This window comes from Raphanus sativus, chromosome 2 (genome assembly GCF_000801105.2).
Source record: "Raphanus sativus cultivar WK10039 chromosome 2, ASM80110v3, whole genome shotgun sequence".
Classification (NCBI taxonomy): Eukaryota; Viridiplantae; Streptophyta; class Magnoliopsida; order Brassicales; family Brassicaceae; genus Raphanus; species Raphanus sativus.
Genome location: NC_079512.1, coordinates 12,394,910 through 12,412,071, shown reverse-complemented (window position 1 = coordinate 12,412,071; position 17,162 = coordinate 12,394,910). Strand labels below are relative to the sequence as shown.

Genomic DNA, 17,162 nt, shown 5'->3' with positions numbered 1-17,162 from the left:
ATTTCGGATATCTTCGGATATTCATTCGGTTCTCGGTTCGAGGCGGATTTGGGACCGGTTCTTCGGATACAACAATTTAGAACTCATTCGAATATCTACCCTGGGTCTAATCGGATTCGGGATCCTGATTTTTGGGTCGGTTTCGGATTGTTTCTTCGGATCCGAATATTTTACTCAGGCCTATACTCATTTAAAATGAAACACGATAAAAAAAGATAAAAAGCTTAAGTCTTTTATAAAAAAACAAATATATGAAAATATGACATTTACTAAGTATTTGTCAATTTAAAAAAAAAAAGGAAAATAAATCCGCGCTTTGAAAGCGCGGGTCAAAATCTAGTGGGCTTTAAAATGCTTACCTCGACATCAGCGTTACCATAATTATTTTGCGACCGATTCTCAGAAATTAGTCTGATCAATACGCTAGAAGATTGACCAACCTTTGCATCTGAGCTTAGTATGTTCACAATTCTCTAGGAAAGACAAGTTCAAACAAGAAAGCATGTTTCTCTTATGTTAGCATATACTTTCCATACTGGAGGGACACACCACCAACTCGTGTTTTGCCAAACTTGTATTTTATCGTAATAAAAAAATGTATTTGAGTACGGTCATTTCAATGACACCATTATTAATTAGTTCATTGAGACAATAAAAAGGTGGGGAAAATGGGCTAGATCTTTGATACACCAAAACTTTATTGAAATACAGTCATTATTTAATTCCTTGACCGTAATAGTTGTTACAAATAATGGGAGAGATGAGTGTATTCAATTTAACATTTGATTTTTAATAAAATTTTAGATGATTTTAATAAGTTGTAGAGATTTTTGTGATTTTTGTTAAACTACTCTAGAATATCATCTAAAACCATGAGATTTGAGTTTTAATTTTTTTTTAACTAAGAAATTCTACCCAAACACCTAAAATCACTTCAAATTTTAAAACTTCACAACTTAAAATATTTTCAATAATAGTGGATTTCAGAATACTTTACGAAATGTCAAGTTGAATAACAGTAGATTTTAAATGAATTTTTAAAATTCATGTTTGAATAACATTGGATTTGTCATTTTAATACAAATCACCTAAAACTCTCGGTTGAATACACCCCCCAATATGTTCTTTTACCATTTGAGTTCAATTCTAATTGGAATGATGAACTAAGGCCAACATTATCGCAAGGTCCTTAAGGGTGGAGACCACAAATCGCAGGGACCGAGGGGGACCAAGGAGGAGAAGTTGTTAAATAAGAGACGCCTTTCTTTCGTCCTTGCTGCGTCCTTTTAGAAGAAAAAAACTGAAAAAAAAGATTTTAAGGACCACTAAACGTCCCCACGATAATGATGCTCTAAGAGAATCAATATTGGTGGTCCCTAGTTTAGAGTCCTTAAGATATTTTATTAATACTTTGTGATTAAGAGAATTTGCTAAGGACTTTGCTAAATATATAGATTATTAGTAGGATTTTTTTTTGTTTCTTAATCAATTAATTATTGATTTTAAAAAGTAATGACATTTAGAAAATAGAAATTAAAAAAAAATATATAAAACAGAAGTTTTACATTAAAATTGAAAACATATGAAAATTACAAACTTTAAAAAAAAATTATATGTTATTTGGAAGATGTCCAAATTTATTCCATATATTTTTGATCAAATCATTTTTTATTCGTTGATGGGCTTATTTATCCCGAATTATTTTCCGAGGATCAATTGTATTGCCGAGATTTGAACCTGAACCGACAGAATATGAACGCTCCACACCTTCTCCTTCTCCTTCATAAAATTCTGAAATGTTACGGAGAGTGTATGGTCCTCGTTCATTTTCGATAATCATATTATGGAGTATGATACATGCTTTCATAATATTTGCTATTATTTTATCCCATAAAATAGATGGATTTTTAACAACGGTGAATCTAGCTTGCAGGACTCCAAAGGCACGCTCAACATCTTTTCGCACAGATTCTTGGTTTTTAGCAAATAATGAATTTTTTCGGACCCTGTGGTAGTCAGATATATTGAATAAAAGTCACCCATTTCGGATAAATACCATCCTTGAGATAGTAAGCCAAATGATACTCTCTTCTGTTGGCGTAGAAGTTGACTTGCGGAGCTATTCCGTTAATAGTATCATCAAAAACAGGTGATCGATCAAGAATATTAAGGTCGTTCATAGTACCTGGAGCTCCAAAAAACGCGTGCCATATCCAGAGGTCATATGAAAGCTACGGCCTCCAACACAATTGTTGGTTTATCGGTTCCTCGTGAATACATACCTTTCCAAGAGGTGGGGCAATTCTTCCACTCCCAATGCATACAGTCGATGCTTCCAACTATCCCTGGGAAGCCACGTTCTTCTCCAACATGTAGTCTTTGAAGATCTTCCGGTGTGGGACGTCTTAGATATTGATCGCCAAACAAGTGGATTATTCCGGCAGTAAACTGGTGCAAACATTTTCGAGCAGTTGTTTCACCAAGTCGTACATATTCGTCAACTGTATCAGCCGCACTACCGTATGCCAATTGACGAATTGCTGCAGTACATTTTTGGAGCGGAGATAGACCAGATCGTCCGGCTGCATCTTCTGCTGGTTGAAAATATGCTACTTCGATTGAGAGACGATGCACAATATGCATGAACAATGGTTTGTTCATTCAAAACCGTCACCGAAATAAACTAGAACCGTACGTTAGATTATCGCTGAAATAATTATTCCAAAGCTTGTTGTGGCCTTCTTCCCAGTTTCTCTCTATAAAAATACGTTTTTCTCTCTTTTGGTTCTGGAATAGGGGCATAGGTGTTGAAAAATTCTTCAAATGCGGTATCAAGATCAAACTCATCATCATCATCTTGGTGGTAATGATAATGGGAAGAAGATGCCACTAAAGTGGAAAAAAAAAGAGAAATTATTTTGAAGAGAGGAGAGTTGTGAATGATAATAGGAAGAAGATGTAATATTTATAGCTTAAGAATTGGAGGTTGTGAAACTCCCGTGAAGCTTTGTTATGTTAGAGAATAAGTATATATGTCGAGGACTTATATGTAATTAGTATAAAGTACTAGTGCCCTACTTGTATCGTATATAAACACATTGTACGTGAATAATAAAGTATCAATTCAGTCTCAAATCTTATATGGTATCAGAGCTAGCAATAACCCTAAGTTAAGCCGCCATCTCTTCTTTTTCAAATCCTTTTTTTTTCTATCATCTTCCTCAGCCACCATGGCCAAGGAAACTCAAGCTTTCACCAACGAAACCATCACGGTTTCAACCACGAAAAGCCTCCTCAATGTTAACATGATGAATGTGACAAAGCTCACCTCCTCTAATTTTCTCATGTGGAGCCGTCAAGTGCATGCTTTGCTCGACGGCTACGATTTGGCTGGACACATCGACGGATCGCTCGTCGTCCCACCTGCTACGATCACGACCGATGCAGGAATCGTCCCTAACCCTGAGTTCACTATCTGGAAGCGTCAAGATCGGCTTATTTACAGTGGCCTCCTAGGCGCAATCACCTCTACCATCCAGCCTATCCTCTATACTACCACCACATCGGCGGAGATCTGGAACACGTTGAACTCGACGTATGCGAAACCAACTCGCGGGCATATCAAACAAGTCAGGCAGCAACTCGACACTTGGACAAAAGGAACCAAGTCCATTAACGAGTACTTTCAAGGCTTCACGACGAGGTTCGATCAACTGGCTCTTCTCGGGAAACAGATGGACCACGAGGACCAGATCGAACGCGTACTTGGTGGTCTTCCAGATGACTACAAGACTCTCATTGATCAAGTTGAAGGTCGCGATACAGCACCATCTCTCTCGGAACTTCACGAGAAGCTGATCAATCATGAAGCCAAGCTTCAAACAGCTACTACTCAAGTTACCCCTGCCCCTGTTACGGCTAACTTCACCAACTACAGAGGGAACTCCAGTCACAACAACAAACATAACAGTGGACGTCGTGGTGGCTATCAAGGTCGCGGAAATCATACATGGCAGCAGCAGCAGTTCACTCCAAACACGACTCAAGGTCAAGGTCGTGGCTACCAGGGTCGCTGTCAGATTTGCTCGGTGTTTGGCCATAGCGCTCGTTGCTGTCCTCAGATGCCTCAGTCTGGTTCGTCGTATGCGGTTCAAGCACCTCCGTCTCAAGCTTCACAGCCATGGCAGCCGCGCGCACACTATGTTACATCGACGCCATACAATGTTGCGCCATGGATCCTTGACAGCGGTGCCACACACCATCTCACATCCGATCTCCAGAAAATGGCTCTCCATCAGCCCTACAACGGCAGTAAAGCTGTCTCTATTGCCGACGGATCGAGTTTACCAATAACTCACACTGGTTCTGCATCTATCCCTACGCCATCTAAGACTCTTAAACTTAATGATATCTTGTGTGTACCTACAGTTAGCAAGAATCTTGTCTCCGTTTATAGATTATGCAATGCTAACAAGGTGTCGGTTGAATTCTTTCCTGCTCATTTTAGGTGAATGATCTCAGCTCGGAGGTGAAGTTGCTTCAAGGTCGCACGAAGGATGAACTGTATGAGTGGCCCATGCCTAACCTAAAACCCACTGCTTATATATGCTATCTACCCTGATACGAAGGCAACCTTAACCCAGTGGCACCATCGGCTTGGGAACCCATCTCCCTCCACTCTTAAATTTGTTGTTTCTAATTTTTATTTACCTTGTTCAAACACTTCAAGTGATTTTCCTTGCAATGATTGCCTTCTCAATAAAACTCATAAACTTCCTTTTCATCAAAGTTCAATTGTCTCCACAAAACCTCTATAATATCTTTTCTCGGATGTTTGGCAATCTCCGATCATATCGTCCCAAAACCAGAAATATTATCTTCTCTTTGTCGATCATTACACACGTTACACATGGTTCTTCCCACTCAAAGCCAAATCTGATGTCAAAAATATCTTTACCCAGTTCAAACCACTTGTTGAAACCCGTTTTCAAACCAAAATCATAAACCTATACTCTAACAATGGAGGAGAATACCTAGCCCTTCGCCCTTATCTTACTGCCCAAGGTATCTCACACCTAACCTCACCTCCACATACTCCAGAACACAATGGTCTATCCGAAAGGAAACATAGACATATTGTGGAGACTGGCCTCTCCCTCCTATCTACCGCCAAGATGCCCCTAACCCTCTGGCCGGAAGCCTTTGCCACTGCAGTGTTTCTCATAAACCGTCTCACCACACCCGTCTTATCCAACCAATCACCCTACCAGAAACTATTCAATGCCACTCCCACCTACCAGAAACTCAGAACCTTTGGTTGCTAATGTTATCCTTGGAAGTCCCTATGCTCCCAATAAGCTTGAACATCGGTCCACTCCTTGTGTTTTTATAGGATATTCCTTAACACAGAGTGCGTACCAATGCCTTGATCCAACCACTAGCCGAGTTTATACCTCTCGCCATGTCAGATTTAATGAAACCTCCTTCCCTTATCAGCTACTTACCCAGCCGAAACCCACGCCTACACCTGAAACTGTGAACCCACACTACTCTTATCCTTCCCATACCACAATCATCCCTACTCCATCACTCATACAGTCTCCGTCGACGGCTGCGAACACTCCACCTACGAACTCTGATTCTTCACCGAGTGATGCACCTGCACCGTCTCCGATCCCTACACCGGAACAATCACAAACGGAAGAGTCAAGCGAACCAGCACAGGAACAAGAGCCTCCGCCTGCTGCAGAAAACATGACCGCAACCTCCATGACTCAGGTTGCTCAGCCTCGCCACTCCATGACAACGAGGTCCATGAACAATATTGTCAAGCCTGTAACCAAGTACAATCTCAATGTCAACCTCGAATCTGACCCTCATTGGATACCGACTACATGGAAACAAGCTCTCAAGCACTCCAAATGGCGAGCAGCGATGCTTGCGGAAATCAATTCTCAACTTGAGAATCATACATGGGATCTAAAAGCTGTCACAGAGAACATGAACATAGTCGGCTGCAGGTGGATATTCACTATTAAATATCTATCAAATGGAGAGATTGATCGTTATAAAGCGCGTCTCGTTGCGAAAGGCTACAACTAACAAGCTGGAGTTGACTTCACAGAAACCTACAGTCCAATTATCAAGTCAACAACCATACGACTTGTACTTGGCTTGGCTGTGAACAAAGATTGGCCAGTTCGTCAAATCGATGTTAATACGGCGTTCTTGCAAGGGCACCTGAACGAAGAAGTCTTCATGTGTAAGCCTCCGGGTTTCACAGATACTGATAGAACCATGCATGTCTGCAAGCTCAGGAAGGCCATTTATGGTCTCAAACAAGCACCACGGGCCTGGTACTCTGAGCTTCATCGCTATCTCATCTCCTGCGGCTTCCGAAACTCACTTGCGGACACATCTCTGTTCATCTATAAACAAGGACATGACTTCATTTATGTCCTAGTTTATGTCGATGATATTCTTGTCACGGGTACCTCTCCATCGCTAATACAGAGTGTGATTCAAAGTCTGGCTCAGAAATTCTCGATAAAAGATATGGGTGACTTGAGTTATTTTCCAGGCGTGGAAGCAGTAAGAAACAAGTATGGCTTACATCTTAAACAGAGGAAGTACATCACTGACCTCCTCACGAAAAGTAACATGCTTCATGCCAAGCCGGTTTCAACTCCAATGGCCTCTTCTCCCAAACTTTCTCTTCGATCTGGTACACCTTTAATTGAACCTCATGAATACAGAAAGATTGTGGGCAGCCTGCAATATCTAGCTCTCACCCGACCTGATATCTCATACGCGGTGAACCGGCTATCCCAGTTTATTCATCAGCCAACAACTGATCACTGGCAGGCGGTGAAAAGAGTTCTGCGCTATCTCTCCGGCACTTTAGACCATGGTATCTTCCTCCGCAAGCAACACAACCCTCATCTCCATGCTTTTTCAGATGCAGACTGGACAGGAGACTCCGACGACTATGTCTCGACTAACGGCTACATCATCTACTTGGGTAGTCAGCCGGTGTCTTGGACCTCACGGAAACAACAGGGTGTCGCGCGCAGCTCCATGGAGGCCGAATATAGAGCTGTAGCGAATGCAGCGGCAGAGCTGCGTTGGATTTGTTCACTTCTTACCGAACTGGGTGTCTCTGTTCCATCAGCACCTACAGTCTACTGCGATAATGGTTGGTGCAACTTACTTATGTGCGAACCCGGTCTTTCATTCCCGCATGAAACATATAGCTATCGACTACCATTTTGTTCGTGGACAGGTTCAGAATGGTATGCTCAGAGTTACTCATGTGTCTACACATGACCAGTTAGCGGATGGTCTCACTAAACCTCTCCCAAGATCGGTATTTCAACACTTATGCAGCAAGATTGGTGTCACAGCAGTCCCACCATTTTGAGGAGGCGTGTTAGAGAATAAGTATATATGTCGACGACTTCTATGTAATTAGTATAAAGTACTAGTGCCCTGCTTGTATCGTATATAAACACATTGTACGTGAATAATAAAGTATCAATTCCATCTCTAATCTTATATGTTATTTGGAAGTATCCATCTTGTGATATTTGATTGTGTAATTGTGTAAAGAAACAAAAAATCACATGTGAACTTTATTGAAATATCTTTGAATTTATAAATGTAGCTTGTGATTCTTGATTGTTTTGTTGTGTCTTTGAATATCACATGTTTTGTCATGACACTCGTATTTATACCTAATATAACTTTGGACAATAGACATTGTTCTGTCTCGTTAAAATAACATATTACAATACAAAATATTGGACATTGTTCTGATCCATACATTAAACACATATTACAACAAAATCATGTGCAGTTAATACAATCTGAAGAAAACTAGTACAATCTGAGTTCACTTGAAAAAATTAAAACATCAACAACGAGTTCTAACACATTCTGGCCCTTTACTTAAACATGAGTACCATTCCTAGTACAACTAGAACGAAAACCATTACAGCAACAACGAATTCTAACCCATTCATATCCCTTGTTTTCTTCTTACCTAACTCAAGGACTAATTTCTTAAGCCTAATAAGTTTTTGTTCAATCTCATTACCAAACCTAGAGTTTTCCTGGTTTAGATATGTCTCGTAGTCACTTGCAAACGCTAGATGATCTACCTTCTCAGCGAGCTGGCCAACCTGCGTACCCATGGCTCTCATCTCCTCCATTACCGCCACGTCCCACCATTTCCAAACGTGGCAGTCTCCGTCGTCGACGTTCTCACAGGTGTAATACCTTCGCCCCAGATCATTTCTTGTGTAAGATGTGGCTACAACCAGTTTGCCACCACAGTAGCATTCCTTCGGGAAACCGAAATCGACCTCATGCTGCGGAGGGTACTGAACCCGCGAGGCTTCAATCTCAGCTTGGTCCAGCAGTATACCAGCTTCAAACTCAGCTTCGGTTTGGCTGTAGCCACTGTCTGCTGAGTCTCCTAAACCATGGTCCTCCGATTCAGAAGGCTGTGTGTAGCTATAATCCAGTCCCACTGCTTGTGTTACCTAAGAATAATAAAAACGTAAGTACATAGATTTTTTGCATCATTAATCAAGAAGGCTGCGTGTAGCGTAATGCGCATATATTAATACGAGAAGGTGCCTGACTTATTACATAGATTTTTTGCATCATTAAAACATCATTTAAAAGGAAATCAGCGAAAGACATTATGGTTGACAACTTCTATGACCATAGTTAGAAATACTGGGCTAAGAGTTTATTCTTGACAACTTCTTCAGCCTCACTAAGTGGTTCCTTCTTAGCAAGGAGAGTGTCAAGAATGGCGAGCTTGGATAGTTTATCCTTCATCACCAAATCTACCATCTTCAGCTCACACGTAGTCTTATACTCCTCAAGAGTCTTCCCTTTACCATTATTCCTTCTTGCTTTAGCAGCCTTCACACCTTCGGGTCGCATCTCAACGTAAGCAACGTCACCAACATTGGTGCTTGAGTTTTGCGAAACAGGCTCACTTGTTTTTCTTTTAGAACTGGAAGTAGTTTAGGCGGTTTCAGGCTACACCATTTCTGTTATATCTCAGGACACACCACGCATGCTCAACGGTAAACTTCTGCTTGTGGTCCTCGTAGTAGATTTTATGAGCCAGCTTTAGAACGCCGTTCTCACTCTGTCCACTGGTCATTTGTCTCTCTGCAGCAGCGAATGCTCCACAGAACTTGTTCGTCCAGTCGTTGATCTTATGCCACTTCTGCTTACAATGGTTATGCTCTGTCTTCTCACTGCTCGCTCTAACATGAGGACTAGATGCGTAGTATTCTCCAACTCGTTTCCAGAAGGTGCCTGACTTCTGATCATTACCAACAACAGCATCCTTAGATGTGTTAAGCCAGGAAAACTTTCATAAGGAAATTTTTCATTGCCAACATTTTCACATTGGCTGTGAAGAAGCCCGACATAAATAGTATACTGGCTATGCTGATTCCTTGAATCCATAGCGCCAGGAACAGAGATAAGATTTTTTCGAAAATAAAGTAGAATAGTTAAGAAAGACGAGAGAAAGAAGAGTATAGATGTGGTTGATGAATCAACTATGGAAGGGATTTAATAATATGTGAAAGCTAAACAAGTAATAAGTTACAACAACTAACCATTATCTACCTAAGTCTAATCAGAAGTTATTACACATATCTCAATTTCTTTAAATTAAAAAGACAGTTGGTTTAAGTACAATTATCTACCTAAGTCTAATCAGACACTTGCCATATTAATTTAGTTACATCAAGACAGAACTATGCAGCTATCGTTCACAACAAACTTAAGTTGTTTCCTTATCAACTCATTAAAGAAACTATCTAGCACAAACTAAACTTCAATACGCAATACAATTTAGTTACCATCACACTTGTATATCAATTTAGTTACCAACACACTTGGATATCAATTTAGTTACCATCACACTTGCCTTGTCTACTCACTTTAGCATTAACAACTAGAGTCAAATCACTACCAATAAACTAATAACAACTAGCTCGAGCTCTAATGAATGTGATAATTTGTGTTCTTGTTGGTGAGAGTAGATAGAAAATTATTTCATCACAAGAAAAACAAACTAGACCCACATGTGGAGGAGTTAAAGCCACAAGAAGAACCGCAAATGATCAGAGTTCTAGACTACACGGTTTCAATCCAAGTGATCAGTTCATTAAGTGGAGCTATTATTAACAACCAGTGGAGCTGAAGAACACCTATCAATACCTATCAGTTTCTATCAGAGTTCTTAAACTACACGGTTTCAATCAAACGAACCTCACCAACTAACACACTCAGATTCAAACAAAAGAACACCTATCAGTACCTATCAGTTTCATCAAATATATGATACTTTGCAAACAATATACCACAAATAAGCAAACAGAGCAAACACTTAACCACACAAATCAGTTTAACATGCAAATCAGTTTAACACTTGACCGCAAATCAGTTTAACCACTTTAACAACATCATTACTTTTTCATTACCACGAAACTAGATAATCTAAACCCTTAATCTACACAATTTTACAATCAATTATACACGAAACTAGATCATCTAAACCCTTAATCTACACAATCTACACAATTTTTGCAATCAATTATACGCTTTTCATATACCACCACGAAACAAGATTTTTAAAACCATATATCGGTTTTCTAGATTGATAACGAGTACAAATCCCAAAGGGAGTAGATCGAAACGACAACAAAATACATGCAAATTACGGAGGAGGAACGACTACATACCTTATTCGAAATGGCCGAGAGGCTTTGGAATCACCGTCGAGAGAAAACGTGAGGAAGGGAGAGGCGCCAAACGAATCGCCGTCGAGAGGAAGGGAGAGACGCTTTGGAATCACCATCGAGAGTTAACGCCGGTGGAGATAGACGCCAAACGAAGCGTTGTCGAGAGAGAACGCGACGAAGGTAGAGAAACAGATGAATCGCCTCGAGAGAGAACAGAGAGAACAGCGCGAAGATGATAGTGAATCTCGGCCTTTGACGCTTTTGTCTACCAGTTTCTCATCAACGGCGCGGAACGGACACGTGGCTCGTTCTACAAAGAAAAACTTCTTAATTAAGCGGCATCCCAAGTATATTCGGCTTTTTCCATTTAAATTCCGACCCTTTAATATAAGATATTTGGTGTAAGGACGTCGATAATCTTGCTATAAAAGAAAAATAAAGTCTCGCATGTGATATAACAAAAACTAGATTTTGACCCTATTATCATTTCGAATCAGAAAATAATCAATAGTAAATGAGATTAGATTTAGGAAAAAGCGGTTTAAAACCAAACCATTAAATAGTTAAAAAAACGACGCAGTTTCAAATATGACCGGTTGAAAAAATACTAAAACGATGCAGTATCAAACATGGAAATAATCACAGACCGAAATTGAATTAGGAAACCGGCACAGAATGTCCACAATACCTATTAGGTAACTGAATTTTGATATGTTTGTTGCGTGATATTGCGATTTGAATGCGCAGAAAGCAAGGAAATATTGTGATAGCTGATTGGCGAGAATATTGGAAAATTGCCTAATTTGTATCTTATTGTTATTAATTCCAGCAATTAAAGGGAGTTATTGTCGGCAAAATCTTGGTTATTGTTTCTGCAAATCGAAAACTTATTTTGATCACAACAATCGTGTTGGTTTAAGGTAATCGTGGTGGTTTAGAAAAACCGAGCTTGGTTCAATTTAAGTACAAAACAATGAGTTTTAACTCCAGTGGCACTCCCTTGTAAATTTTGTGCAACTTTAAGAGGTATAATCAAATTGTACTTCCCTTTTAATAGTTTAGATTTGATCACAACAATCGTGTTGGTTTAAGGTAATCGTGGTGGTTTAGAAAAACCGAGCTTGGTTCAATTTAAGTACAAAACAATGAGTTTTAACTCCAGTGGCACTCCCTTGTAAATTTTGTGCAACTTTAAGAGGTATAATCAAATTGTACTTCCCTTTTAATAGTTTAGATATTTGGTGTAAAGACGTCCATAATCTTGCTATAAAAGAAAAATAAAGTCTCGCATGTGATATAACAAAAATTTAACGAACAAAAGAGAAAAAGAAAAAAACTGCGACACGTGGGAAGTCACTATTGGTATGATTCCAGTTGTTTCTGGGAATAAACATCTGCGTTCGTCAATGAAAAGGGCGAAAGAAGGAAGATTTGTGTATTAGTTCCGAGCCCCAAAATTCCCCAATCAGATCAGATCATTACTCCGCGAATTGAGACATTGGGGAGGGGGGGGGATGAAGTACGTGTTGGTAACTGGAGGAGTGGTGAGTGGGCTTGGCAAAGGCGTTACAGCCAGTAGTATCGGCGTCGTCCTTGAAGCTTGTGGCCTTCGTGTTACCTCCATCAAAATTGGTTATTAATTAACCTTTTCAAATTTGTGTTTTTAATTGTGAACGACTTCGTTAACAGTTCTTGTCGTTACAGATCCGTATTTGAACACTGATGCTGGTACTATGTCCCCTTTTGAGCATGGAGAGGTTTTTGTGCTCGACGATGGTGGAGAGGTTTGTCTTTCTTTTTTTTCTTTTAAATTGCTAGAGAATGATTTTGCATATATAATATCTTTGATTTGTTTTAAAAGGTCGATCTTGATTTGGGGAACTATGAAAGATTTCTCGATGTGACACTAACCAAAGACAACAACATCACCACTGGCAAGATTTATCAGGTACTCTACTTACTGCTCTTTTGTATTTAGGGCAGGCAGGCACTGTATTGCTGTTAATTTTACTTTTACTTTTTTTTTTCTTCTCTTTCTAGTCTGTTCTTGACAAGGAAAGAAAAGGAGACTACCTAGGGAAGACTGTTCAGGTTATTGTTTTCAGTAGAATGGGTTTCAGATTTAATTATTATTATTATTATTTCTTTACCGTTTGAGAAATTTTGGGTCTTTTAGGTTGTTCCACACATTACAGATGCAATCAAGGATTGGATTGAGTCAGTCTCTCTTATTCCAGTTGATGGCAAAGAAGGCCAAGCCGATGTTTGTGTTATTGAGTTGGGAGGCACTGTTGGTAATAACTACTTATGCGATTCCATTTTTACTACTTAATATACGGTTTCTTCTAAAGATCCTTACTTTTTTGGATAGGTGACATAGAATCAATGCCTTTTATCGAGGCCTTGAGACAATTATCATTCTCGGTTGGTAAGCCTTTGAATCCTCCTCCTCTTCTTGGCTTTCTTTCCTTCACTGCTTCTTATATTGATGTTGGTTGCTTCATCTTTGCTAGGACAAGAAAATTTCTGCCTTATTCATGTGAGCTTGATTCCTGTTCTGGGTGTTGTTGGGGAGCAGGTGGTATACTATTTCCTTACTTTTAAGACGTGTGCATGGTTAACTTTAGTATCTGACTGAACTTTGAATCCATTGCTTCGTGCAGAAAACGAAGCCAACACAACACAGTGTCCGAGAACTAAGAGCTTTGGGATTGACTCCTCACTTTTTAGCATGCCGCTCTGCTCAGGTATCTCAGTTATGTTTTGCATATATTTTGGAAAACTATGAGACCTCTCACTCTTACTGCAGAGTCTTTTGACATGCCTTGATTTTTTATTTTCGTTTTCTGCAGCCACTACTGGAAGCTACAAAGGCAAAACTGTCTCAGTTTTGTCATGTGCCGGTATAACTACGTCCCAAGTCTACCTTGTGGTTTTTGCTTAATGTAGTTGAGATTTATATATCACTTATTGGTTTCTTTTTCAGGCTGCTAATATTCTTAATATCCATGATGTTCCAAACATTTGGCATGTTCCTCTCCTGCTCCGTGTAAGTTGTGTACATTTTTTTTTTGTTGGCTCTTTCAAAGAGAAGAGTAATGTGTGTTTTGTTGTTGAAGTACTTTTTCATTTGTGCTGCTGCTGCAGAACCAAAACGCTCATCACTCGATTCTCAAACAATTGAATCTGACCAGGTTATAGTCACATTTTTTAATAGTCTTCAATTGCTTCGATATCACAAGGGAAAACTTTCAGCCTAACCCACAAAACTCATCTATTTCAGCGTTGCAACAGCACCTGATCTTGATCGCTGGACTAAGATGGCTGAGACTTTTGATAACTTGACAGATCATGTGAGTACACTATCTGCTGGCCAAAAAAAGATTTTTTTTTTGTTTTAGAGCCTTTGCTTTTTCTTATTCAAAGAGACTATCTGTCTGTTATGCACAGGTCAAGATTGCTATGGTGGGGAAGTACGTTGGTCTAACGGATTCTTATTTGTCCGTTGTTAAGGTAAACTTGACTTTGGTCTTCTTCTACAGAATTGAATTTGGTTAGCTTTTTTTCTCTCCATATTTTCCTCTTTGGCGCAGGCCCTTCTACATGCATGCATTGCATGTTCATTGAAGCCTCAGATTGAATGGATTGCAGCTTCAGATCTTGAAGACGAAAGTGAAAAATCTGTATATACCACCACCCCATTAATGTCTTTCATTCTTCTTGAATTTTTGGATCAAGAGTCTTTATATATGCCTAAACATCACGTTTCTCCTTTGCAGACTCCGGAAGCACATGCTGCTGCTTGGAAGATTTTGAAGGTGAAACCTTTTTTTTTTTGGTCACTTGTCTAGTAAAAGGAGACGGTCTTTGCTGCTGACAAAATAGTCTTTGTTTTCCTTACAATGCAGAGCGCAGAATGCATTCTGGTTCCTGGTGGTTTTGGAGATCGTGGCGTGAGCGGAATGGTTTTAGCAGCAAAATACGCTAGAGAGAACAAAGTTCCTTATCTTGGGATCTGCTTGGGGATGCAAATTGCTGTAATTGAGTTTGCCAGATCTGTAAGCAGACTTAATGTGTTTCATTTCCCTGCCAGATCTCCTCTTCTTCTTAGTCTCTTGACATTGGTTTCAGGTTTTGGGCTTGGAAAGAGCAAATAGCACCGAGTTCGATGCTCAGACACCTGACCCTGTTGTTATATTCATGCCAGAAGTATGTATTATTCTAAACAAGAAAACCTATCAACGCTCTCAGTTCACTTTTCTTTTTTTACATTTAACACAGGGCTCAAGAACGCATATGGGAAGTACAATGAGACTAGGTTCCCGAAGAACCCATTTAGAAAGCCGAGACTCTCTCACTTCTAAACTGTAAGCAGAACTGCATTCATCTTCTTCGTTGTATTCAGTTCATGATTTGAATGACAACGTCTTGTTTTTTCTCCGGGCATTTAACAGATATGGAGACGTTTGTTATGTAGACGAAAGGCATAGGCACCGTTACGAGGTTGGTCTTTTCGTTAAAGGTTAATCCTTTTTTATATACTATTGATCACAATGATGAGGTGTTTTTGTATTGATGGTGTTTAGGTGAATCCAGAAGTAGCTCAAGTAGTTGAAGAAGCTGGTTTAAAACTTGTGGGCAAAGATGATACAGGAAAACGAATTGAGGTATAGAAAGATAAAAAAAAAAAAAACATCACTACTGCTGCATCATAATCTCTTTTGTTTTTTTTTCAATCTCTGGCCTGTAAAATCTGTTTTTTTTTTCTGAACAGGTGATTGAGCTTCATGATCATCCATTCTATGTTGGAGTTCAGTTTCATCCAGAGTTTAAGTCAAGACCCACTAGACCTTCTCCTCTGTTTCTAGGCAAATCTTTGTTCTCTTTTCAAAATAGACACTTTGTCTCAGACACACATTTTATCTCTAAAAACTCATTGTCAATGTTTACAGGGTTTATATTGGCTGCGAGGAAGCTTCTTCAGACTCATTTAAGCAGTTGATCCAACAACCTCTTCTTCATCGTCATCATACATATTGTAAATAAAATAAGTTGTCATTTGGTTCTTCTTTCATTACAATAAGCTGCCTTAAATTAAATGGCAACAATTGTTCACTGACAAGGTGATAACAATTTTATTATGTAAAAATTCTCATTTTTATCTTGAAAGAAGAATAATAAGAAAAATAGTTTCATTGATTTATTATTATGTTAACAGTTATGAGAATTGTTACAATGAAGATTCTACACATCATTTTATCACCTTATAAAGATTTATGCAAGGTTGTTCGACTTCATGTTAAAATTTTTGCAAGTTTATTTTAATGATATAAATCTTATTTTGTGAAATTAGAACATTAGACTTTGTGATGTAGGAATATAATTAACCTTTGGTTAATCTCTAAACTAAAGTGCAAGGTGACAACAATTTTATTTAAATGCAAATTCTCATTTTACTTTGAAAGAATAATAATAACTATTTTATTATGTTATGTTCCCCTTCTACTATGTTCTATGTCGATTCTACGCCACCGGTCTAGTTTTCTGAACATGACATGCATAGATAATAGTTTAGTTTTTCATGGTTGTAAAAAAAAAAGAACAATAATAATAACTATTTTGATATGCGCATCTCCAGGGATGTATTTTTAAAAATATATTGCTATTTTTTTCATGTCAAATATTAGGGTTGGATAAAAGTCCAAATCTGAAAAACTGAACCGATCTCAATACGAAAGAGTAGTACCAAATCCGAAATGAAATTGATTAAATATTCAAATTATTCAAAATTTTGATATTTGGAGAACAGAAACCGAATCCGATCCGAACATAAGTATTTTGGATACCCAAATGTATGTGAAAAAAATTTATATACTTATATATATTAACTATGTTTTGATTTAATGTATATAAAACGTCCAAAATATATTTGATACTTTTAAGTTTGTTTAAATACTTAAAAATATATACAAATAGTCAAAAATAAATATCCAAAATATTTAAAGTATACTCAAAACACCAAAAATACTTAAAATAATTATTGATTCTCGATCCAAATATTTAAACCAAACCAATTTACATGTTAAGTTTAAGTATTCTGACATATGTTATTCAAATTTATATGTAATATATTATTTTTTATAGATTTTGAGAAATTTAAAGTATATAATGAATTTTAATTTTTAAAAATAATTTAAATGGTTATCCAAACCCGAACCAAACCCGCAAAGATCCAAATAAAACGAACCAAAAAATTTAGAAATATCTGAATTGAGCTGAAAATATTTGACCCCAAAAATCCGAAACCGAAACAGATCCGATCCAAACCCGAATGGATATCCGAAAATCCACCCTTAGTCACTATTATATACCATATATATATGT

The 17,162-nt window shown here is 38.4% G+C and overlaps 3 protein-coding genes across 3 annotated transcripts; 1 reads left to right on the top strand and 2 right to left on the bottom strand.

Annotated features, from left to right (window-relative positions):
• Positions 1-2,015: 2,015 nt before the first annotated feature.
• LOC130508539 (uncharacterized) lies at positions 2,016-2,643 on the bottom strand. The gene is made up of 2 exons (XM_057004100.1): positions 2,283-2,643; positions 2,016-2,185 (listed from the first exon to the last, which is right to left on the bottom strand). The coding sequence occupies exons 1-2, from the start codon at positions 2,641-2,643 to the stop codon at positions 2,016-2,018; spliced, it is 531 nt and encodes a 176-aa protein (XP_056860080.1).
• Positions 2,644-7,943: 5,300 nt separating this feature from the next.
• LOC130508538 (uncharacterized) lies at positions 7,944-9,455 on the bottom strand. Its single transcript, XM_057004099.1, has 4 exons — positions 9,432-9,455; positions 9,087-9,370; positions 8,767-8,986; positions 7,944-8,543 (listed from the first exon to the last, which is right to left on the bottom strand). Exons 1-4 carry the CDS (start codon positions 9,453-9,455, stop codon positions 7,944-7,946), a joined length of 1,128 nt encoding a protein of 375 aa, XP_056860079.1.
• A 2,635-nt stretch (positions 9,456-12,090) lies between these two features.
• LOC108816789 (uncharacterized) lies at positions 12,091-15,977 on the top strand. The gene is made up of 22 exons (XM_018589358.2): positions 12,091-12,410; positions 12,483-12,562; positions 12,640-12,726; positions 12,819-12,869; positions 12,955-13,072; positions 13,150-13,206; positions 13,292-13,356; positions 13,442-13,525; positions 13,631-13,681; positions 13,765-13,827; positions 13,926-13,972; positions 14,062-14,131; positions 14,229-14,291; positions 14,372-14,461; positions 14,558-14,596; positions 14,687-14,836; positions 14,910-14,987; positions 15,060-15,145; positions 15,233-15,281; positions 15,365-15,445; positions 15,553-15,646; positions 15,731-15,977. Exons 1-22 carry the CDS (start codon positions 12,293-12,295, stop codon positions 15,778-15,780), a joined length of 1,671 nt encoding a protein of 556 aa, XP_018444860.1. The 5' UTR covers positions 12,091-12,292; the 3' UTR covers positions 15,781-15,977.
• The last annotated feature ends 1,185 nt before the right edge of the window (positions 15,978-17,162 follow it).

Excerpts from the sequence above, each read along its gene's own strand:
- LOC130508539 (XM_057004100.1), bottom strand. The coding sequence starts at position 2,643 with ATGCATATTGTGCATCGTCTCTCAATCGAAGTAGCATATTTTCAACCA. Across the intron at positions 2,186-2,282 it reads TTGCCCCACCTCTTGGAAAG|GTACTATGAACGACCTTAAT; the intron begins GTATGTATTCAC and ends TTGGAGCTCCAG.
- LOC130508538 (XM_057004099.1), bottom strand. The coding sequence starts at position 9,455 with ATGTCGGGCTTCTTCACAGCCAAT. Across the intron at positions 8,987-9,086 it reads TTTACCGTTGAGCATGCGTG|CACCAATGTTGGTGACGTTG; the intron begins GTGTGTCCTGAG and ends GCAAAACTCAAG. Across the intron at positions 8,544-8,766 it reads TTAGTGAGGCTGAAGAAGTT|GTAACACAAGCAGTGGGACT; the intron begins GTCAAGAATAAA and ends TATTATTCTTAG.
- LOC108816789 (XM_018589358.2), top strand. The coding sequence starts at position 12,293 with ATGAAGTACGTGTTGGTAACTGGAGGAGTGGTGAGTGGGCTTGGCAAA. Across the intron at positions 13,357-13,441 it reads TGGGTGTTGTTGGGGAGCAG|AAAACGAAGCCAACACAACA; the intron begins GTGGTATACTAT and ends TGCTTCGTGCAG. Across the intron at positions 15,647-15,730 it reads ACCTTCTCCTCTGTTTCTAG|GGTTTATATTGGCTGCGAGG; the intron begins GCAAATCTTTGT and ends CAATGTTTACAG.